General features: G+C 39.6%; 1 protein-coding gene across 1 annotated transcript in view; it reads right to left on the reverse strand.

The window, feature by feature from the left end:
- PDSS2 (decaprenyl diphosphate synthase subunit 2) overlaps positions 1-24,820 on the reverse strand; it is a 195,643-nt gene that overhangs the window by 56,652 nt on the left and 114,171 nt on the right. Inside the window, exon 3 of the mRNA XM_073336930.1 lies at positions 7,165-7,363. Within this exon, the coding sequence (XP_073193031.1) occupies positions 7,165-7,363 (199 nt within the window). The remainder of the gene's footprint in view (positions 1-7,164; positions 7,364-24,820) is intronic.

A 24,820-nucleotide genomic window follows, 5' to 3' on the forward strand; every position in this document is an offset into this window, starting at 1 on the left:
CTTTTCTTGAACTGATACTGTTAATTTAGAATATATTCAATCTTAAGCCAAGTTTAATGTAGTTTTTATCTCAGAATTTCCTTGTGTTTTTTTTTAATTTAAAATTTTATACACAAACAAGAAACCCTAAGAAAATGTTACCATACTACATATTTTCGAACCATTAGAAATATTGTATCACTCTACATTTGTTTTTGTATTATTTTAACTTTTATGACCAGAACCACCAGTAACAGGCTCCTTTAACTCAGCTTCTGACTGTCACATTACTCTGCACCTCCCTGGCCCCCGAGGGGGTGACTGCCTATGGCAGTCCTGTAGCCGCACTCACACTGAGGTGGCAGGAGAGGGCAGCCATTTGAGAGAGGGAAATACTTCACGGAATTCTCTGCAGAAGAAAATTTTTGAACCTCTCCTGAAGAAGAAATGTTCAGTTATGAATAGTAAAAAGAAAAAATGAACACTGATCCTCATTTTTTTTCTTCAAATGCAGCCAATAATCAGTGAGTTTTACCAATATGCGAGGTTTACGGGTTTTGTGTTATTTTTTTATGAAGATCATTCAGGAAACAGGTGGTCTGACCAAGGGTGCTAAAGTTCCTAAAGCACAGATTTTAAAATTATTTTCAAGTCAAAACTAATTAACTTATTTACTTGTAAATTCTCAAAAATTAATTCTGTACTCAAAAAACAAGTGCTTTAATTTTGGGGAGAAAGCACTGTATTATTCATATGTAACAAAGTACTTGAATTCCTGCGTTAAGTATAAAACTCAACACAACCTTGACTATAGACCCATGGCTGATGTTTACATAATATTAAGACATAGATAAACAGTTTCTTTAATGAATCACAATGTACATTAGTTTCTGTGCAAAGGAAAGATTTACATGAATAAACTGGTAACATTTACGCAAACACAAGGACTATTTTGGAAACAACATATTTATGCCTTCAGGAATACATAAAGTTAACATAAGGAAATGCAACAACTATATAAGTAGTACATCTGTGCCACTGTTTATTTATAAACAACTAATGCTTAATATAACAATGATCTATAATGTGGTCTTGTGGTAGAGCTCTGCACTGACAGGCAGGAATCCTCAGTTCAAATTCCTAGAATTTCACATAGCAGATTGTGGGAAGTGCTTCAAAGTACAGTCCAGTCATCCATACAAGGGGTCATGAAATTAAAGTGGAGAAAAACTGGAGGGGATCATCCTTAAAGTCCTCAGTCAACAGGATGCTAGAGAACAATGCTATAACATGTAGTCCAAGTGGCCCATTGACTAAAACCAACTACTGACATATGACTGATGTTTACAGATTATTTTAGCATATTATTTGTGCCTTATAATATGTACAATATAATTCTACACCTGAGCAGTTTACATTACATTTATAAGCATCAATCTGTCCTCTCACAGATTTGTGCATCAGTGCCTTGAGATGACTGGAATGTCAGACCTGGTCATGTGTATATCTTCATTGCACCCTCTATCAATTTTACCTCAGTTGGAGTTAAAACCTAGGTTTATTTAGGGTTAAATTTTCCTTTGATTTGCAATTTGAGTTTCTATTAATGTACTAATCCATAGCCCGTCTAACAATCCATAAAGTACCATTCACAGTTAGTCAGTTTTTTTGTTTTTTAAACACAAGAGGTACCACATGCTGACATTAAACATAATAGGACAACTGACATCAGAGATCAGAGTCCATCTCCCAACAGTTGCAGGATATACTCCTATGACAAAAAGCATATCCGATGTTAAAGGCCAAGAGAAGCCACGCCTTACATGGAGTACATATATTTTTAAATCCCAGAAAGTGATACGAGTTAAATGAGACCCAACAATGCCTGAATTCAAGTACTGTAAATATGCTGTGGTCTGATCAGATTCACATGCAGTTCTATACAATGGTAAAGATGTAATAAAATATTTATCGTGTTAATCTCAAATCACTTTTATTAGATGAAACAACTGAGAATTATGCCTTAATGACAAAAATAATGAAGTTATGACTGTCCTGTAGCATTTTATTTTAATCATTACAGTCTATATCAATTATGAAAAAGTATAGAAAAAAATAACCGAAATATAGCCTGAGAGTAACCTGCACTTCTTCATCGGAATATAGAAAATTATAATGCTTCCTTCCATTTCTCAATACTTTTCAACTTATTCTGTATGTTTGCATGCTCGAACAACAAGAATTTAGATGACCCTGGCTTGGCCCCATCATTGTGATGGACAATGATGTTTTACATTAACCCAGCACAGTACAATCTATCTTGGAGGAGGTCATGCAATTTATGGCTTCACAGCTGGCATTTCAAGATATCTTTAGTTCAAGGTTCTTGTACCCTGAAGTGGTAAAAAAGATTTAAATGACTCTTCTGCATCACAACACATGAAAACGTGTGAATGAGAAGCACGAGCATTAGTTAAAAATAACATTTCAAGGACTTCCCTCCTTTAGTCCTGAATCTTGTTAACATCACAACAGTGATATGCTACAACAGTAGCAAGAGGGGGGAAATTACTACAGGATTAACAACAATTCCTATACCTAATGTTATTTAAAAATCAAAGTGTTACCTAAGGCAATTACCTTACAGCCTTTTAATATCTACAGGCAAAAGCCTAAGGGAAAATAATTGACTTTGCTAATTTTACCCTTGGCAATTATAAAATAGCTCTGCATTTCATTATGACTGCAGAAATTTACATCTAATTGTAAGCCCCAAGAGAAGTACAGAGATAAATGCATCATACAGAAGCACAGACAAGAATCTAACAGCACAATACAATTAATTCAGTAGTAATGGCTTAAATTAAACTAACAGGCTTAAGTTTAAATTACAATGCATACAACAGTTTTAATTACTGAAACAGATATACATGCCTAGATAGAGGTTGTAGTCTTATCATGGTCAGTATTGTTTACAATATATTCCATGTTTCTTTTTCTATAAGCCAATTTACTTAGCTACTAACTGCCACAAACAACAATACCATCACTTTTACTTTTTCTTGCAAAGAACTAAGGCTGTCAAGCGATTAAAAAAATTAATTGTGATTAATTGCACGATTAATCGCACTGTTAAACAATCGAATACCATTTATTTAAATAGTTTTGGATATTTTCTACATTTTCAAATATATTGATTTCAATTACAACACAGAATACATAGTGTACAGTGCTCACTTTATATTTATTTTTATTACAAATATTTGCACTGTAAAAAAATAGAATTTTTCAGTTCACTAAGTACAGTAGTGCAATATCTTTATCATGAAAGTTGAACTTAAAAATGTCAAATTAGGTACAAAATATAACTTCACTCAAAAATAAAACAACGTAAAACTTTAGAGCCTACAAGTCCTCTCAGTCCTACTTCTTGTTCAGCCAATCATTCAAACAAGTTCGTATACATTTGCAGGAGACAATGCTGCCCGCTTCTTGTTTGTGATGTCACCTGAAAGTAAGAACAGGCATTCGCATGGCACTGTTGTAGCTCACGTCACAAGATATTTATGTGCCAGATGTGCTAAAGATTCATCTGTCCCTTCATGCTTCAACCACCATTCTAGAGGACATGCATCCATGCAGATGACGGGTTCTGCTCGATAACGATCCAAAGCGGTGCAGACCAACGCATGTTCATTTTCATTATCCAAGTCAGATGCCACCAACAGAAGGTTGATTTTCCTTTTTGGTGCTTCAGGTTCTGTAGTTTCCGCATTGGAGTGTTGCTCTTTTAAGACTTCTGAAAGCATGCTCCCCACCTAGTCCCTCTCAGATTTTGGAAGGCACTTCAGATTCTTAAACCTTGGGTTGAGTGCTGTAGCTAATCTTTAGAAATCTCACATTGGTATCTTTTGTGTTTTGTGAAATCTGCAGTGAAAGTGTTCTTAAAACAAACAATATGTTCTGAGTCATCATCCGAGACTGCTGTAACATGAAATATATGGCAGAATGCAGGTAAAACAGAGCAGAAGACACACAGTTCTCCCCCACGGAGTTCAGTAAGAAACACTGGAATAGTGGCCAAAGCACGAAGGGCCATACGAATGTTTAGCATATCTGGCATGTAAATACCTTGCAATGCCGGCTACAAAAGTCCCATGCAAACGGCTGTTCTCCCTTTCAGGTGACATTGTAAATAAGAATTGGGCAGCATGATGTCCCGTAAATGTAAACGGATTTGTTTTTCTGAGTGATTGGCTGAAGAAAAAGTAGGACTGAGTGGACTTGTGGGCTCTAAAGTTTTACACTGTTTTGTTTTGAGTGCAGTTATGTAACAAAAATCTACATTTGGAAGTTGCACTTTCATAATAAAGAGATTGCACTACAGTACTTGTGTGAGGTGAATTGAAAAATACTATTTCTTTTGTTTATCATTTTTACAGTGCAAATATTTGTAATAAAAAATAATATAAAGTGAGCACTGTACACTTTGTATTCTGTGTTGTAATTGAAATCAATATGTTTGAAAATGTAGAAAAACATCCAAAAATATTTAATACATTTTAATTGGTATTCTACTGTTTAACAGTGTGATTAAAAGTGCGATTAATCGCAATTAACTTTTTAATTACGATTAATTTTTTTGAGTTAATCGCATGAGTTAACTGAGATTAATTGACAGCCCTGCAAAGAACACAAAACATTATGAAGAAAAAAGTCATGGCTATTTCACACTCCTAAAAAATAGTTGCACAGAACTGAAAATTAACCCCTTTCAAAAGAATAAATGCGGTATGTTTAAGTCATGGCACATGTCAAGATATTTCTATAGCTTGTCTTAAAATTTTCTAACTTTTCCAGTAGGGATAGAAGAATGAGAGAATAATTTAGTAAATCAATCAATCAATTTCCATGGTGGTATCCTACTTATAGCATGTAGAAGCTATGACACTATTTAGATGTCAGATAAATGAAAAAAGTGTTAAAATGTTTTGGCAGAATTTTCAGATGTGCAGTATAAGGATTGCTTGAAAAATAAAGCATCTCTTTGGTATTTGTGCTTCAATTTACAGTAGGTTTGATTCCTGGCAAATCTTAAGGGACTATACTTTATTGCTGGTATGCGTAATGATTTATTATTTTCTCAAAGTTTTCCCTCAGTTTGAGTTAAAACCTAGGTTTATTTAAGGTTAAATTTTCCTTTGATTTGCAGTGAGGACCTCATCCAGGATCTCCTGAAATGCTGAAGAATTAATCCTTAATAGATACAAAACTAGTATAATCATGTTCATGTTAAATCAGTTTCTAAACGGATTTATGTAATAGTTTAAATAATAAAAAACACTGTAAAGGTTAAAGAAAATATTTTTTGAAGATTTAATATCACATTTTTTTCCTCAGATAATTTAAACCATTAGTCAAGCAAGTTGGAAGTTGATTTCCTTTCTCTTATATTGAGCTCATCTAGTGTGACAAATGATATCAGTCAAGTACCATACACATTCAGATACCATGGGTATGTAGAAGCTGCAGAATAAGACGCTAAACAGAACAAAATCAGGCTCAGAAATAGCAAATGTTATTATAACTTAACATTGTGGAAATATTTTATATAAGATATACATTTTTATTATACACAATAGTGGACAGATAGATTATACTTTCTTGTGTACCTATATAGTAAGATTCCATGATTGTCACTCTGAAGCCTAAAATGTCTGTTGAGTCAGTGTGAAGCAACTAGAAGGACGTGATGCTGACAGACCAGTTGCCAGCTTATGCCAAGGCCCCACGCCTCACTGAACACTGACAAATGCATAGCTGCAAACCAGTCTGGCTCACTTATGCAATAGTATTGTTAAAATAGGTATTAGATTTATAAAAATGTGTTTAGTGTTTAGACTTTATGAAACGCTTGAGAGTTGTTGCATCTGTTAATCTTACTTATAACTAAGGGTATGTTTTAGTCACAGGTATATTTAGTAAAAGTCATGGACAGGTCACGGGCAGTAAACAAAAATTAACGGACCGTGATCTGTCTATGACTTGTACTATATACCCCTAACTAAAACTTGGGTACTCTGAGACAGGGTGCTGGGGGTGCCACGGGTACTTGGGAGAGGGTTGTGCCCTGGTTTGTAACAGTCTGCCCTGAAGTTGGCACTCACGTTCATGAGCTACTCCAAACAGCCTGATAACATGGTTGAGAACTCTTTTTGTTTAGCATATCACCAAGTTCAATCATCACTGGGATTCACAGTCTGTTATATACAATTTTTATGTTCTCAGCCATTCCCCCCACACCCTTTATGAATTACACCCATGTGATAGTACTGGTTTTTACCTAGTGCATAAATATATCCTTTTCTCTCACACACACACACATATATACGTACATATACACACACATCCCAGTTTATTCACAATGACAAACACCTCCTATCTTGTAAACTTTCAGACAGCTGGGCTGAGCAAAATGACTGCAGTTGTCTTTTAAAATGATAATGCATTTTTGTTCATAGGGCATTCCATGCCCAAAGCTGTCTGGATGACTAACAAAATTTTACTAATAGCAAAAAGGCAAATCACACCTGTGCAGACAAAAACTGAAAGATCCCGAAGAATCCTCGAAATGTAAAACAAACAGAATCCATTCTTCCCTCAAAAAAAAAAAAAAAAGCACAATATAAAACTAAATAATCAACTAAATATGTTTTGAACTTCACCTGGCAGGTTGCCAGAGATGTACTGTACTACATGTCTTGAAGACACAGCAGCATATATATGTTAATTCACCAGCCTGTCTTTTAATCCACTACTATCTATGGCATCACTGCTTCAGAAGAGATACTAAAACGTTAGCTGTGGTAACATTTCTGTAATATTGTGGTAGATGTACCTGGAGCAATATCCAGCTGTCAATCCATCTGCATATATAATAGAATTGTGCCCATTTTTACAGTGAAAGGATGTCCCAATTCAGACTTATCTGTTCAGTGGTTAACAACCAGAGCTGTTACTTATTAGAGTAGTAGAAACATTTTTTACCTTAAAAAGAAAAGGAGTACTAGTGGCACCTTAGAGATTAACCAAATAAATTGGTTAATCTCTAAGGTGCCACTAGTACTCCTTTTCTTTTTGCGAATACAGACTAACACGGCTGCTACTCTGAAACCCATTTTTTACCTTAGTATTCTGTAGTTGAGCTAAGCTTGTGCAAGCATTTGCTAGAAGAAAGTCTCCACTCAGGACAGCTATTTTATTTCCAAACTGCATGTCCTTCAGTAGGCCATCACAGGACTTCAGCTCGCCAATGTTTACTATCCCACGATGCACCAGAAAGGCAGTGTGGATCAGCTCTGTAATCTCTGCCAGACTTCTTTGACTTAAAGCAAAGATAAGAGATTTATTTTTGAAGCCACAAACACAATGCAGATTTTTGATAAAAAGCCATTCTACAGTTCCTCATCTACACAAGAATGTTTTATAATTGTTGTTTCACCATAGATCTTTAGAAATCGCAGTTCACAAGCAGTAATTAGAGTATGATATCACCTGGGCAAGTAATAGCATGATGGGGTCAAATCCTCACAGCTTCTAAAGGGAAAAAATCTTCCTCCCAGTTTTATTTTAACAACTTTCTCAAAAATTCAAACAGGTAACCAGTCAACATTTTTTTTTATATATTTTTAAAGATTTTGACAATGTCTCTTAAAAGAAACTATTAAGGAAACCAACCATAGGGTGCTCATAGTGGTGAGGGAATGAGAGGTCAGGATTGGATTAAAAACTAGCTGAGCATTAGAAAAGTGCTGCAATAAATGACTGCTTCCTTGACTAGGGGAGGGGGATTAATAGTAGGATACCTCCACACATTTCAATAGTGGGGCCAGATTTTCTAATGGACAAGCAGTGGGCAAATGACATTTGATGATGAAACTAAGTTTATCTAAGTAGAAATTGTGGAGATTATCTAAATTGCTCTGTGCAGCACAATGGTAGATTAAATTTTACTTGGATAATTTTGTGTGTCAAGTTCTTATTCTGATGTATTCTAATGAGCTCAATATAGGAGGCGCCAATCCCTGCACGGAAAAAGAACTATCTTCTCTTTCTATATGGCTCCCCTTTCTATGGCACTTTTCAATTTTGCAGAAGGAGAAATGATGTAATAGCTGTAAGAACAAAATAATGTTAAATTTGGTGGACCAATATCAGAGTGTAAGGAATGTTCAGGGGAAGCTGTTCACATATCCAAGTCAGCCCACAGAAAGGAGAAAATTACACTTTGTTTACTGGCTAAGGGTTGGCAATCTATGAACAGCAGTGGCACCTGCCTCTCTTTCAGAGGGTGCTTACCTGACCTTCTAGGTTGAAATATGAAATAAAAAGAAGAGGATAAAAGGATTTTTTTTTCTGAAGTGGTCATGTTTGGCAATTAATCTGATTTCAAGGAGACCAGACACCTGAGCCTATTCTAGAATCACTACACATGAAGCAGGCACAACTACTGAATGCAAGCAAGAGAGAAAGAAGAATACCATTCAAGTAGCAAAGCAGTAAACCACTTTGTTAATTTCACAGTTTGCAATTCATGAAATTGGTATATTTTGGCCCTAATCTTGCAAATTTAGGAAGCACAATCACAACTTTACTTACTTAAGTAGTTTCACTGATGCCAGTGAAAACAACTCACATGAATAAAGTTATGTATGTATTCAAGTGTTTGCAGGATCAAGGCCTTAGATACCAAACATAAAATTAAACTGTAACCCTGCACAGAGCCCTATTAGGTTCTCCATACTTATTCCCAAGGAAAGGGGTTCAGCACCGCTTTATTCTGTAAATAAATTACCCCACCCACCCATACTGATCCATGTTTAGGTTAGATTTCTGCTGCAGCATAACAGCAGGAGAGAAAGTAGAGTGACGGGGGGAGGTGAACTGAGGCTTCCATTATATTTATTACCATAGAACAAAAATTATTCAGTTAAACGGTTTTAAAAGATTACATTATTTATTATTCACTATTTTGCTTCATGCAGGGAAGTGTTACTTTTGAGAGACACAGCAGGGGGCAAAGCATTCACCATTTAGGCAACAAACTTCAAGCCTGACATTGTTTCTCAAAGAGGCAGGGGAGAAAATCTTTCTGTATACATAGCCACACGAATGACAACGTACTGTACATATTCTAGCCTTGGGTATACCAAAGGGTTAACAATATTTCAAGCACTGATAAAAAAAAAGACTAATAAGACATCCCGATGTTCCTGCTGTCATTGTCAGGGCAGCCCTTGGAGGAAATGTCCATATCAATTCAATTTATCAGATGGACAGCTGATCAACATTAAACAGACTTGCTCTGGGCAGATTGAGCTGAGCTACCTGTTATGAATACTAATGAGAGCCCTCTGCTCTCTACAAGAGAGTTCTGCCATTTCCGACTGCTGAAGATCCCAGGACATATGGGGATCCCTAGTGACGAGCACATAAAGCTGCAGCTAACTCAAGTGACGGCTCATTTCCCGCAGCTGAAGGCAGACATTAATATTCTGAGGAGATCAGACCCACCTCTCTGACCCCCAACTATTGAAGCAAAACGACGACTGTCCTATTTCTTCATTTAATAAGCTTTTAATGAAGGAAACCAAAGTCCCCTCTTTGACTTCAGCACTGCTCTCCATGAAAAGGTTGCATAAATACATCAGTGTCATACTTTTCAAATGCTCAGTATTTGGATTTTTTTTTTCATTTTATTTTCTGTATTCAGTTTGCTCTCCAAACAGTATTCATGCTCTCATGAGTACCATGTTATACACATAATTTGGGGAAATTATCAGAGGTCCTCTTGTACAGAAAGTCTATTACTTATCTTCTAACCAATGTACTATTTTCCACCAATTTATCTTTCTCTTTGGGGAGTTACAACTTGGCTCTAAAATTTCTCTGCTGTCAAACTTGTTGCAGAAGCCATCAACCTAGGAGATTTTTTAAAATAAAGTAAATTTCATTTATTTTATTAATTTTTATTGTGGTAGTACCCAGAAGCCCATTGTGCTAGGCACTGTACAAACACATCAAAAAGATGGTCCCTGCCCCCCAAAGAGCTTATTTATTTATATATTTAGATTTATCCTTTTCGAAAGAGCCCTTAACAAAATGCAGAGAGCCCCGACAATAACATTTACAACAATACCCATCCTACAGCATTACTTAGTGAAGAACTATCATTTAAGTCTCATCCATAACAATACATATTAAGGCAGTACCAAATATATATCAACTGTATAATATTCCATCTTGATCAATGAACTGAACTAAGTTTAGATTTCTGATTCGTTCTCCCGTGAATCCAAATAAAAATAAAGATACTTATGTGTGATCTTATGGAAACTTGGGTTTATGACAGAGATTCTCATATTTGCACTATTACGTGGACCACATCTTAATAAAATGATTGCTCAGGAATCACTGCTACTCCCATTCATGATTACACTGACCACTTTCCCCTCCTATTTATGAATGTGCAGTCCACCTCCCACTCAAGCTCATAGGACATAGCGAGGACAGCTACGACGACTGCTTATGGAGAAAGGTAATAATATGACAGTATTTTAGTGGCCAAAATTCTCAAAACAGATTACTTAAAGTTTGATTCCTAAGTAAAGGTCAAGTAATCATCAGAGATGCCGAGCACTGGTGACTTCCATTGACTTTCCAATGTATTTTTAGCAGTCTGTAATGAAAAGTAGCCATTGGAAACAAGAAGAACCAGTACCACGTGTCTAGCCATCTCTGTGCAAACTTAACAGTTACAGTGACCAGATGAGAGGAAGGATGCTCCAGTGGTTTCTAGTCTGTGTTCAATTCCCTGCTGCACCACAGCCTTCCTGTATGCCCATGGGCAAGTCACATAATCTCTCTGTCCCTCAGTTCCCCATTTGTAAAATGGGGATAAAAGCACCTCCTTTTCTCACAGGGGTGTTGTGAGGATAAATACATTAAAGGTTGTGAGGGGTTCAGATACTACAATAATGGGGGCCATGTGGGTGGGTGGGCAGATGCAATTGCAAAGTAAAACACCAGGACACCCATTTTGGGGCTAGTTATGGTTGGAGTCAGGTAAGCATGTGTGGGAGTGTTCTGGCAGCTGTGGGAATGGGCTGGGCAACATATTATGTGTGTCACTTCCCTTTTCAGAGTCTCTTCTTATCATTCCTTCTGCGCTCTTTCAGTCTACTTCCCCTTTCCTCTGCCTTCTTCGGCTCTCAACCTGCTTGACCCCCTATACTACCAGCTACATTCATTCTTTCAGTCCTTTGTTTCCCCTCTTCCTTGAGCCCCACATGCTCCACCATTTTTGTCCTCCTATACCCTGCCACAATCTGATGCTCACCTGGTTTGTGGCAACGCAGATGGGAAGCAGCATGACTATCCACTCAGGCTGATTCAGCAACTACTGCACCCTTTTTTTTTTTTCCTAAATCAATCACTTTAAAAAGAAATCCGATTTTTAAAATTTAAATCAGATTTTTATTTAAATTGATACAATTAAAAAAAACATTTAAAATTAAATTTGAAACTGACTACTTATGTTAAGGCCTACATTTATTATATTTAGATCATTTGTATTAAATGCAAAAAAAAAAAAATGATTAAGCAGTATATATTTGCTGCCAAATTTTAAAGAAATTGAAACCATTGAACTGGTGGAAGTCACTGGCTAAGCACTGTAAACAGAGCTTGTTGAAGTACTAAACCTGTTTTCAACAGCAGTAGCCTCTTCTGCAGGGGCACAGATATTTTCTTCATTTCAGCTCATTCAACTAATTCAGTTCGATGACTAGTTCATTCAAACGTTAAGCACCCATGTATTGTTATGGATGGGAATTGAAAAAGCAGGAAAGCTTGTTTTCCTCTCCCAAGCTATGAATAAAAACTAGATATATGAGGATGAGAGCTACGGGCAATTCTAAAATCTTGAAGGACATGGTGACCAGAAGTACACGTAATACTTCTTTTGTTTAATAACTCAGGTAATTTTAAATGCAAAACATCTTTTGATGAACTTTTTGATAAATTCTTATGTATTTAAAACTTTTAAGGTAGTTGTATTTAATAAAAATATAAAATGCTCTTTTTTGTGCATTTGTAATTGAATATGAAGATCCATCTAATAGCACTTGACACAAATTACAAGTAAAAAATTAATCATCTAGTAAATAAGAAATGCATCATTCATCATTTTCTAACATAATAGAAGTGGAAAAATTAAGAATACAAATAAATGTAAATTAAGCTACGTAATTGCTTAAATAAAATGTGTATAGTTAGAGTGCATCCTCCTGGTTAGCAAAAAGTAGCACCAAATTTAACCTAAAGGATACAGTTAGTTGTAAATCAACATATTTTAATTGTTACTAATGAGAATCAATCTATCTTTCTTTTGGCAAATAACTACAAGAAAAAACGCAAATTATAATTTAAATCTATGATTTAAATCAAGGTTTCTGACTTGCTGATTTAAATAATGATTAAAATGGGTGATTTAAAATTGCTTTGATTTTAATGCATCTACTCTGCCGCTAGCTTTCCATGTACAGAACTGTGTGGTATCAGAAGGTATTTCTAACTTTATGCGGACAGGACTCCATTTGCGGGGAGAGATCTGGTACAATAATTTGGGCATGGGTTGGAAGACCTCACTAGGAGGAATTGGTAAGAGACAGGGGTGGTCAAATGTGATATATATTTGCTCAGTGAGTCTGCAGTCAATTACATGGGGTTAGCTAAACCAAAACTTTACTATTTTGAACAGATCCATGTTTAATTTTTGTTTTCTTCTTTTTAAATAAAGTGACAGGGACCCCAGGACAGGCCACAAAAACAGGAACATTGCTGTTTTTCCCCTGCCAAAGGGCACAGATCACCATACTAAGCATATTTCAATATATTTTTCCCTGCTCTCTCCCCACTACTTAAAAAAATATATTAAAAAGTGCTCCTGCTTAATGCAAACCAAATAGCCATCAAAACGTAAACTGACTAAGCTTTGAATCATCCCACTGAAGCAAATAGAGTAGGGGATTCCCTATCCTTGCTGCTGCTATTGTTGGAATGTGCGGTCAACTGATATTCTTCTCTTCCAACTAAAAAGAACAGGAGTACTTGTGGCACCTTAGAGACTAAAAAATGTATTTGTTATATGCATCCGATGAAGTGGGCTGTAGCCCACGAAAGCTTGTGCTCTAATAAATTTGTTAGTCTCTGAGGCCTGGTCTACACTACGAGTTTATGTCGAATTTAGCAGCGTTAAATCGAATTAACCCTGCACCGGTCCGCACAACAAAGCCATTTTTGTTGACATAAAGGGCTCTTAAAATCGATTTCTGTACTCCTCCCTGAGGAGGGGATTAGTGCTGAAATCGACATCGCCGTTTTGAATTATGGTTAGTGTGGACACAATTCAACGGTATTGGCCTCCAGGAACTATCCCACAGTGCACAATTGTGACTGCTCTTGAGCACTCTGAACTCCGATGCACTGGCCAGGTGTACAGGAAAAGCCCCGGGAACTTTTGAATCTCATTTCCTGTTTGGCCAGGTGCGCTCATCAGCACAGGTAACCATGAAGTCCCAGTAGCGAAAAAGAGCTCCAGCATGGACCAAACGGGAGGTACTGGATCTGATCGTTGTATGGGGAGACGAATCCGTGCTATCAGAACTATGTTCCAAAAGATGAAATGCCAAAACATTTAAAAAAATCTCCAAGGCCATGATGGACAGAGGCTACAGCAGGGACGCAACACAGTGCTGCGTGAAACTTAAGGAGCTCAGACAAGCATACCAGAAAACCAAAGAATCAAATGGATGCTCCGGAACAGAGCCCCAGACATGCCGCTTCTACGCTGAGCTGCATGCAATTCTAGGTGGGGCTGCCACCAGTACCCCACCCGTGTTTGTGGACTCCGATGATGGGGTACTCTCCACCATGCCCAAGGATTTTGCAGACGGCGAAGATGAGGAGGAGGACGACGAGCTTGAGGAGAACACACAGCACACGGTTCTCCCCGACAGCCAGGATCTTTTTATCACCCTGACTGAAATACCCTCCCAACCCAACCAAGCCGGAGAAGGGACCTCATGTTTTAAAAGCAAGGTTTAATGATTAATTTGCCCTGAGGACTTGGGATGCATTCGTAGCCAGTACAGCTACTGGAAAAGTCTGTTAATGTGTCTGGGGATGGAGCAGAAATCCTCTAGGGACATCTCCAAGAAGGTCTCCTGAAGGTACTCTAAAAGCCTTTGCAGAAGGCTTCTGGGGACAGAAGCCTTATTCGGTCCTCCATGGTAGGACACTTTACCACACCATGCTAGTAGCAAGTAATCTGATATCACTGCATGACAAAGCCTGGCAGCGTATAGTCCTGGTGTTTGCTGGCATTCAAGCAACATCCGTTCTTTATCTCTGTGTTATCCTCAGGAGAGTGATATCATTCATGGTTACCTGGTTGAAATACGAGAATTTAATTAAGAGGACATTCAGAGGTGGCCGTTCCTAGTGGGCTGTTTGCCTGTGGCTGAAAAGAAATCCTCCCCGCAGTTAGCCAAGCAGTTAGCCAAGCTGAGCTGTTCACGTTTGGCTAGCAGTGATCTTCCCTGATACCAGCCACATGGTGGGGGGGAGTGGTAAAGTGATCATCCCAGAGAATTGGATGGGGTGGGGGGGGGGGTTAGTTTGGTTTCTGCTGCTGTACTTTAACACGAAAACTGAAGCACTAAATGGCCAACTCAACGGGCTTTGCTTGGCATTGGGAAAGGAGAGCGCTACTGTTATGAAAGTTGCAGAAGCCGAAAGACTCTGGCTTACCATGGCCACCTGCAAGCTGAATTCTGTTGCCCGGCACTGCGTGTGTGATCTCTAACACCAAAGCAGCAGGCACTCAATATAAGATGCAAAATGCGACCTTGTACCGAAGTCACACGTGCTATGTAATGTGAATAGTGTTGTTCACCATGAACGAGTATAGCCATTGTTCTGTAAAATGTATCTTTAATACTTCACTCCCTTTTGTCCCTCCTGCAGCTGCAAATATTTCAAGCCTCCCTCCTCCATCCCAAAGGCTATCTCAGATAAGGCAGCGAAAAAAACGCACATGTGATGAAATGCTGTCTGAGCTCATGCAGTCGTCCAGCACTGACAGAGCTCAGCAGAATGTGTGGAGGGACACAGTAGCACAGTACAGGAAAGCGGCCAATGAATGTGAGGACAGGAGGGACGATCGAGATGAGAGGTGATGGCAGGAGGATCAGAGGAGGCAGGATGCAACGCTGGGGCTACTGCGGGATCAAACAGACATGCTCCGATATCTGGTGGAGGTTCAGGAACAGCAGCAGGATCACAGACTGCCACTGCAGCCCCTGTTTAACTGCCCTCCCTCCTCCCCAAGTTCCATAGCCTCCTCACCCACACGCTCAAGAACGCGGGGCAGGGAGGCTCCAGGCACCCAACCACTCCACCCCAGTGGACAGCCCAAACAACAGAAGGCTGTCATTCAGTAAGTTTTGAAGTGGCCTTTTCCTTCCCTCCTACCCTCCTCCCACCCCACCCAGGCTACCTTGTGAGTTATCTCCCTATTTTATAATCAATTAATAAAGAATATATGGTTTTTAAACGATAGTGACTTTATTTCCTTTGCAAGCAAGCTGTGATCAAAGTGGGGAGAGAGGGTGGCTTACAGGGAATTAGAGTCAACCAAGAGGGCGGGTTTTCATCAAGGAGAAACAAACAGAAGTGTCACACGGTATCCTGGCCAGTCATGAAACTGGTTTTCAAAGCTTCTCTGATGCGCAGCGCTTCCTGCGGTGCTCTTCTAATCACCTGGTGTCTGGCTGCATGTATTCAGCGGCCAGGCGATTTGCCTCAACCTCTGACCCCCGCCATAAATGTCTCCCCCTTACTCTCACAGAGATTGTGGAGCGCACAGCAAGCAGTAATAACAATGGGAATATTGGTTTCGCTGATGTGGAAGTATAACATTGTATAAGTATAGCGTTGTACAAGGGGACATGCTGGATACATAGTATATGAGAGGGCATGCCAAAACATGTTACAAAGTATCTGAGCACATGTAGGGACAGTTAGCTTTTGAATGGAGAAGCAATTAAGATAGAGCCAGCATGTCTAAGAAGCAGGCATCAGAATGGAAGGTGTGAAGGGCAATTAGTTAAGTTAACTGGAAGCTGTTAAAGGAGATTGTTAAGGGTGGCAGGTAATTGAAGATACGTGACTGGTCTCAGGGATCTCGAAGGGTGGTGACTAAAGTCTTTTTTCTTCTTTTGTCTGTAACTTCTCTAACTTGTTCTCCAAAAACTGTATAAATTAAGAGACACAAGCCCCACTCAGGGGGCTCACTTCTAAATGTATTAGCAGAGCAGCTTTGCTAATAAAACAGAGTGGTCTGATAAATTGTGAGTCTGAGTCAAACTTTGACACTGAGGTCTGAGCGAGTCAGTAAACTGCGCCAGCTACCCTTTAAAAGTCTAAATGTACACACTACCACCATTCTGCACTGGCTCAACCTATAGTTGAACAGCTCCTGACTACCGTCCAGGGTGCCTGTGTACAGCTTCATGAGCCAAGGCATTAAGGGGTAGGCTGGGTCCCCAAGGATAAATCCTCAAGGCATTTCAACATCCCCAACAGTTATTTTCTGGTCTGGGAAGTAAATCCTTTCCTGCAGCCATTTAAACAGACCAGAGTTCCTGAACCTTTCCTGGCCATCCCATGCCGATGTTGGTGAAAAGTCCCTCGTGATCCACCAGTGCTTGCAGCACCATAGAAAAGTACCCCTTGTGGTTTATATACTGGCTGCCAAGGTGGTCCAGTCCCAAGATAGGGATATGTGTTCCGTCTATCGCCCCACCACAGTTAGGGAATCCCATTGCAGCAAAGCCATCCACTATGACCTACATGTTTCCCAGAGTCACTACCCTTGATATCAGCAGATCTTTGATTGCGTTGGCTACTTGGATCACAGCAGCCCCCACAGTAGATCTGCCCACTCCAAATTGATTTCTGACTGACCAGTAGCTGTCTGGTATTGCAAGCTTCTACAGAGCTATTGCCACTTGCTTCTCAACTGTGAGGGCTGCTCTCAATACAAGCGTATTCTTGCGCTTCAGGGTAGGGGAAAGCAAGTCACAAAGTTCTATGGAAGTGCCCTTATGCCGAGAAAGTTTCGGAGCCACTGGGAATCATCCCAAACCTGCAACACTATGTGGTCCCACCAGTCTGTGCTGGTTTTCCGGGCCCAGAATCAGCGTTCCACGGCATGAGCCTGCCCCATTAACACCATGATCTCCAAATTGCCGGGGACCGCAGTTTTAGAGAAATCTGTGTCCCTGTCCTCATCACTCTCGTCATCGCACTGCCGTCATCTCCTCGCCTGGTTTTTCAGGTTCTGCATAAACTGCACTGCATGTGGTGTTTACAATGGTCATAACTGCTGTAGAGAGCTGAACGGGCTCCATGCTTGCCATGCTATGGCTTCTGCTCAGACAATCCAGGGAAAAGGGCGTGAAATGATTGTCTGCCGTTGCTTTCACAGAAGGAGGGTTGACTGACTACATTTACCCATAACCACACGCGACAAATTTTTAGCCCCATCAGGCATTGGGAACTCAGCCCACAATTCCAATGGGCAGCGGGGACTGCGGGGACTGCGGGAACTGTGGGACAGCTACCCACAGTGCACCGCTCGCAATGTTGACGCTTGCCACGGTGCTGTGGACGCACACCGCCAAATTAATGTGCTTAGTGTGGACGCATGCACTCGACTTTATACAATCTGTTCCCAAAAATCAACTTCTGTAAAATTGGAGTAATTTCATAGTGTAGACAAGGCCTAAGGTGCCACAAGTACTCCTGTTCCTTTTGCAGATTCAGACTAACACGGCTGCTACTCAAACTTCTCTTCCAACTCTGTCTTGTAGTCCTTCCACTATGGCTTCTGACATTTCCGTTCTAATGAAAATACTCTCACCAGAGTCTATAATGACCTCTTTCTGACCAAATCTCAGGGTCTTGTCTCTATCCTCATCCTCCCCAACTTCTCTGCTGCTTTAGATACTATTAACCTTTCCCTTCTTTTTTACATCCTCTTCTCTCCCTATCCTCACTGGGCTTTGAAAATATCATCCTCTCCTGGTTTTCCTCTCCAACTGCACTTTCAGCATCTCTTTCAGTGGGCCCTCCTCCTTCCCCACTCTCTGTTGAGGTTCTCCAAGGCTCTGTCCTTGACACTCTGGTAATCAATCTTTACACCAGGTGCTTAGATGATCTCTTCAGCTCACACAGCTTCAGCGATTATCTGCATGCTGATGATTTACAAATCTCTCTCTCCACCACTAAACTGTCTCCTTCCACCCAATCCCTCATCTCAGTTCGTCTCTCTGATATTTCTTGGATGTCTTGTCACTTTACACTGAATGTGATCAAAACCACTGTCCTACTTTATCACTTTTGAAACCACCACCCTCTACGATATTCAGGCCTGCAACCTGAGTGACATTTTTGATTCCTCCCTCTCCTTTGCCCCACATATCTAGGCCACTTTCAGATCCTGCTTCCTCCTCAGTATCTCTAAGATCAGCCCTTTCTTTTCATCCCCACAGACAATGGTTCAGGCCCTCATTATATCGCAACCTCCTCTATGGCCTCCCAAATACACACTGTGCCCCTTCAGTCCATATAAAATGCTGCTGTCAATTTCCTGCCCTGTCAGCCTGATCAAATATGTCTCCTCTATGAATGCCTCCTTTGGCTTCCCATGAGATATAACAAATGTAAACTTTATCACCACCTTCAAAGCTGTACATAAATATGCCCCCTGTATACTTATCCTTCCTTTGTCAAGCTTTGCATTGCCTCCCATTCCCTCTGCTCAGCTAACATCCCCAACATCACCTGCCGGTTTATCACATTCTCACACAATAACCCCTACACCTTCTTCCATGAGTACCATAAACAGGGAACAGAACTCCCTAAATTCACTTACAACACCCCTACCCTGTCCACATTGAAATCCTTTTGCAAAATCCACCACTCACTTCTTCGGTGTTGCTTATAGTAAATCTAGTTGTTTGTCCTTAGGCCTGTCTGCACACAGCTTTTGCACCGATTTAACTAAATCAATGAAAAAGCTGTGAGTAGACCAGCTCTTAGCTTGTGAGCTCCTCAGAGCAGGGATCCTTCTTAAGTAATAACAATAGCAATCATAAGAGTTTTCTGCAAGGCCAGGTTAACAGGGGCCACAGAAGACTTGTTTGCAATAGGAAGCTAGGAATGTTTTAAGTGAATACAAACTTCAGTTTTGTGGACTATGGAAGATTGCAGCAAAACTGCTGAACTTCAGCCTCTAAAAATCACAGGTCTGAATCTGTGCTTTTTGGAGGACTCTTGCCATGTGTATTTCATGCATGGAATCAGTTGCAAATGTCCTCAGATAAAGTGCCCTAATAGCACCCTGAGAGCAGCAGGCTGTGTCCGTCAAGCCAAGCAGGGAAAATGTACAGTTCTCACAGAAAAGCCAACACACATGTAGAGGCATCAGTCCTATTCCTATATATACAAATAGATAAACAGCAGAAATAGAGAACTTTGAACATTTGCTGAACAATTGCCAACTTATATTTCAGACTGTCACGGTTCCTCCCCCACTCTGAACTCTAGGGTACAGATGTGGGGACCTGCATGAAAAACCTCCTAAGCTTATCTTTACCAGCTTAGGTCAAAACTTCCCCAAGGTACAAAATATTACACCTTGGACTGGCCGCTACCACCACCAAACTAATACTGGTTACTGGGGAAGAGCTGTTTGGACGCGTCCTTCCCCCCAAAATACTTCCCAAACCTTGCACCCCACTTCCTGGACAAGGTTTGGTAAAAAGCCTCACCAATTTGCCTAGGTGACTACAGATCCAGACCCTTGGATCTTAAGAACAATGAACAATCCTCCCAACACTTGCACCCCCCCTTTCCTGGGAAATGTTGGATAAAAAGCCTCACCAATTTGCATAGGTGACCACAGACCCAAACCCTTGGATCTGAGAACAATGAAAAAGCATTCAGTGTTTTACAAGAAGACTTTTAATAAAAAATAGAAGTAAATAAAAATAAAGAAATCCCCCCTGTAAAATCAGGATGGTAGATATCTTACAGGGTAATTAGATTCAAAAACATAGAGAACCCCTCTAGGCAAAACCTTAAGTTACAAAAAAGATACACAGACAGAAATAGTTATTCTATTCAGCACAATTCTTTTCTCAGCCATTTAAAGAAATCATAATCTAACACATACCTAGCTAGATTACTTACTAAAAGTTCTAAGACTCCATTCCTGTTCTGTCCCTGGCCAAGACGACTACAGACAGACACAGACCCTTTGTTTCTCTCCCTCCTCCCAGCTTTTGAAAGTATCTTGTCTCCTCATTGGTCATTTTGGTCAGGTGCCAGCGAGGTTACCTTTAGCTTCTTAACCCTTTACAGGTGAGAGGAGCTTTCCCCTGGCCAGGAGGGATTTCAAAGGGGTTTACCCTTCCCTTTATATTTATGACACAGACTTTTTTTATGTTAATTCTTCCCATCATCTGAATGAGACTGACTCTCAGTATCATATTACTCTGAAATCAATGTACATCTATTACAAAGATGATCATGTCATGCAGATATGAATGCAAGTTTTGAACCCCACATTACAATTTATGACAAATGGCAAAAGGATTGACAGACTGATGCAAAATAAATAAATATCTGTAAAGACGGAACAGTTTGAATCGTGAATCCATGATGTGAATTTTTTAATTATATATTTAACAATGTGCTTTCATGTCATCCTGATTGTCCTTTTTGCTTATTTTATTCAGGCACATTTTTTCATACTAAATTCTAACCATTCATCTTGAATACAAACAGTTAAAATGGTCTTGTACAATTTACTGTTATGATACATAAGTAAACATGATATTAAGAGTCATTGTCAGGGAGTTTAGGCTCAAAATTCAGGTTCTGTTATAAAATGTTTTTCCAAAACCTAATATAGCTAGAAATGTAAAAGTGTTTTCATGACTTTAAAACAAAGACAATGAAAACAGCTTTGTTCAGTTTAAACATTTCACTTGCAATGGCTGCAACTCAAACTCTGCAACCTTATGTTATCAGAAAAAGTGAACTCGACTAGTTCATTTTCACTGTCAAAACTAAATAAAGTGTAAAAGTAAACAGATCAATATAAATGGTGATAAGTACATATTTTAAAAATTTCAATAATCTGAAACACTATTAATAGCAGGAACATGGAGCAACATTTTTAAATGAGGGCCTTAAACTAGTCACCAAAATGTATATTTAGACACCTAATTAAATAGTCTGATTTTCAGCAGTGAGCACCCACAGCTCCTAGTGAAGTCAATAGGAGCCATAGGTGCTCAGCTTCTCTGACAATCAGCCCCTCTTAATAGATGTAACTAACACTAGACACCCAAACTTGAAAATTTTATCCATGATTTTTTAACCTGATAGTATTACTTTAAAATGCAAGGGATAATGTTCAATCTCTCTCTTTTTCAAAAATGTCCAATACATTTCTTCAACTTAGAATACACTGTAAGTGCCACTATCTGTAAATTCAAAATAACCAATAATTCTTTGCTTGAAAAGCAGGTACAAGGAAGAAAATATTATTGCAGTTACTAATGTGACTTGAGGTAAGGTTATTTCTTCTAATTTATTATTATTTATTATTATTATTTCTTAAGTGCTGGTAGTATATTGGAGCTAACTTGGTACCCAGTTTTAATATCTTTTTGTGACATATCAACAAGATGTATAGAAAAGCTTCTGTAAATATAAGTGCAAATAATAAATTCAAATTGATCCTGTATACTGAAGCTATAATGTGCCAAACTGAGATAACACATTTATTTACATACCTGAAAAGGTGAGATTTTTACAATTTCTTTGCCACTCGTCCATCAAAGTCAATTTCATAGTTAATGGAAATGTGACCCAAGGGTCAGTATATAACAAGCAGTAAACAGAACCATAGAGGTAGAAAATTTGGCTCTCCACTTAAGTACAGCCCTTTAGCAAGAGGAGAACGGGAAGTGAAAGTTGTGTGTTTACTCTACAACAACACCACCACCACCACAAATGTTTTGTTAGAGGTTGCAGTTTACACTGCTGACAGGGAAAACCTGAAGAAAAAACAGTAGTCCTGAGACACACCACTCTAACTTTCTATCATATGATCATGGCTTTAGTATCTATTATGCAAGACAATGTCTATAACTGGTACCCTTGTAAAGTCACAACACGTAAAGGTTACCTGATACCTACTACACTGAGGACTAAGCTGCTCAGCTAGGGTGAAAAATACCTGTGACTGTCATCCTCCACCTCAAAATGCATGAAGTTTAAAGGAATAAATCAGCTCATTATAGTTTATTGTGTACTCTAATTGCAACTTTGCCAACTGATTTTTTATTTCACACAATTAAAAAATATACTATGTATCTTGCCTTTCTAATATCTTTCCCTTCCTACCTTCTCTCCACTATTCCCCCCCCCCCCCAGAAGTTATCATAGCATCTTCTGCATAACCTTCAGGGTGTTTTCTCTTTATTCTCTCCCTCCTCCTATATTTCTTACTTTCTCTCTACTTACATTTTATTGTCTCCTTTTTCCTTTCTGTGACATGCACAGGGTGCAATCCAAACTAACAAGCAGCTGTGTCACCTCTGCCCTCTAACTTGGGGTGCCCTTCACAATGCTTTGCTGCTGTAGCCTTCAGTCTGGACAGTTCACAAATAACCTCCAGCATGCAAGTCACTTTCAGCTATGGATGTGTGTGCACTGCAGCCTTCCAGCCACACCACAGCTCTTACCAGTTTTGGTTATACTGTAGGGTGACCCCAACTCAATCCCAGTCTTAGACTGCTCCCAGAAATGTATGTCCTGTACTGCCCAGCCATCTCCTGGATGATGCAAATGTATATAAAGTCCATCATTTCATCAACAGAAATAATATACATCTTTCAGAGTGGTAGCCATGTCAGTCTGTATCAGCAAAAACGAGGAGTCCTTGTGGCACCTTAGAGACTAATAAATTTATTTGGGCATAAGCTTTCGTGGGCTAGAACCCATTTCATCAGATGCATGGAGTGGAAAATACAGGAGCAGGTGTAAATTCATAAAAAGGTGTGAATTGCCTTACCAAGTGTGAGGTTAGTCTAACGAAACAATTCAATTGACAGCAGGATACCAAGGAAGGAAAAATAACTTTTGAAGTCGTAATGAGAGTGGCCCATTTCAGACAGTTAACAAGAAGGTATGAGTAACAGTAGGGGGAAATTAGTATTGGGGAAATTAGGGTTAGGTTTTATAATGACCCAACCACTCCTAGTCTTTATTCAGGCCTAATCTGATGGTGTCCAGTTTCCAAATTAATTCCAGTTCTGCAGTTTCACGGAGTCTGTTTTTGAAGATTTTTTGTTGAAGAATTGCCACTTTTAGGTCTGTTATTGAGTGACCAGGGAGACTGAAGTGTTCTCCTACTGGTTTTTGAATGTTAGGATTCCTGATGTCAGATTTATGTCCATTTATTCTTTTGCGTAGAGATGTCCGGTTTGGCCAATGTACATGGCAGAGGGACATTGCTGGACACAGACTCATAGATATTAAAGGTCAGAAGGGACCATTATGATCATCTAGTCTGACCTCCTGCACAATGCAGGCCACAGAATCTCACCGACTCACTACTGCAATAAACTTCTCACCTATGTCTGAGCTATTGAAGTTCTCAAATCATGGTTTAAAGACTTCAAGGTGCAGAGAATCCTCCAGCAAGTGACCCCGTGCCCCATGCTACAGAGGAAGGCGAAAAATCCCCAGGGCCTCTTCCAATCTGCCCTGGAGGAAAATTCCTTCCCGACCCCAAATATGGTGATCAGCTGAACCTTGAGCATGTGGGCAAGATTCACCAGCCAGATACCCAGGAAAGAATTCTCTGTAGTAACTCAGATCCCACCCAATCTGACATCCCATCACAGGCCATTGGGCCTATTTACCATGAATAGTTAAAGATCAATTAATTGCCAAAATCATGTTATCCCATCATACCCACATGGCCCCACAGCATGCCAACGTTTTTATGGCTGACTTAGAACAACACTCCCTCAGCTCTCATCCCCTTACGCCCCTACTCTACTTGCGCTACATTGATGACATCTTCATCATCTGGATCCATGGGAAGGAGGCCCTTGAGGAATGCCAGCAAGATTTCGACAATTTCCACCCCACTATTAACCTCAGCTTGGACCAGTCCACACAAGAGGTCCACTTCCTAGACACTACAGTGTTAATAAGCAATGGTCACAAACACCACCCTATACCAGAAACCTACTGACCGCTATACTTACCTACATACCTCCAGCTTTCATCCAGACCACATTACATGATCCATTGTCTATAGCCAAGCTCTAAGATACAACCACATTTGCTCCAATCCCTCAGACAGAGACAAACACCTACAAGATCTCTATCAAGTATTCTTAAAACTACAGTACCCACCTGGTGAAGTGAAGAAACAGACTGACAGAGCCAGAAGGGTACCCAGAAGTCACCTATTCCAAGACAGGCCCAACAAAGAAAGTAACAGAACGCCACTAGCCGTCACCTACAGCCCCCAACTAAAACCTCTCCAGCGCATCATCAAGGATCTACAACCTAACCTGAAGGATGACCTCTCACTCTCACAGACCTTGGGGGATAGGCCAGTCCC

Source organism: Lepidochelys kempii, chromosome 3 (assembly GCF_965140265.1).
Source record: "Lepidochelys kempii isolate rLepKem1 chromosome 3, rLepKem1.hap2, whole genome shotgun sequence".
In the NCBI taxonomy this organism is placed as follows: Eukaryota; Metazoa; Chordata; order Testudines; family Cheloniidae; genus Lepidochelys; species Lepidochelys kempii.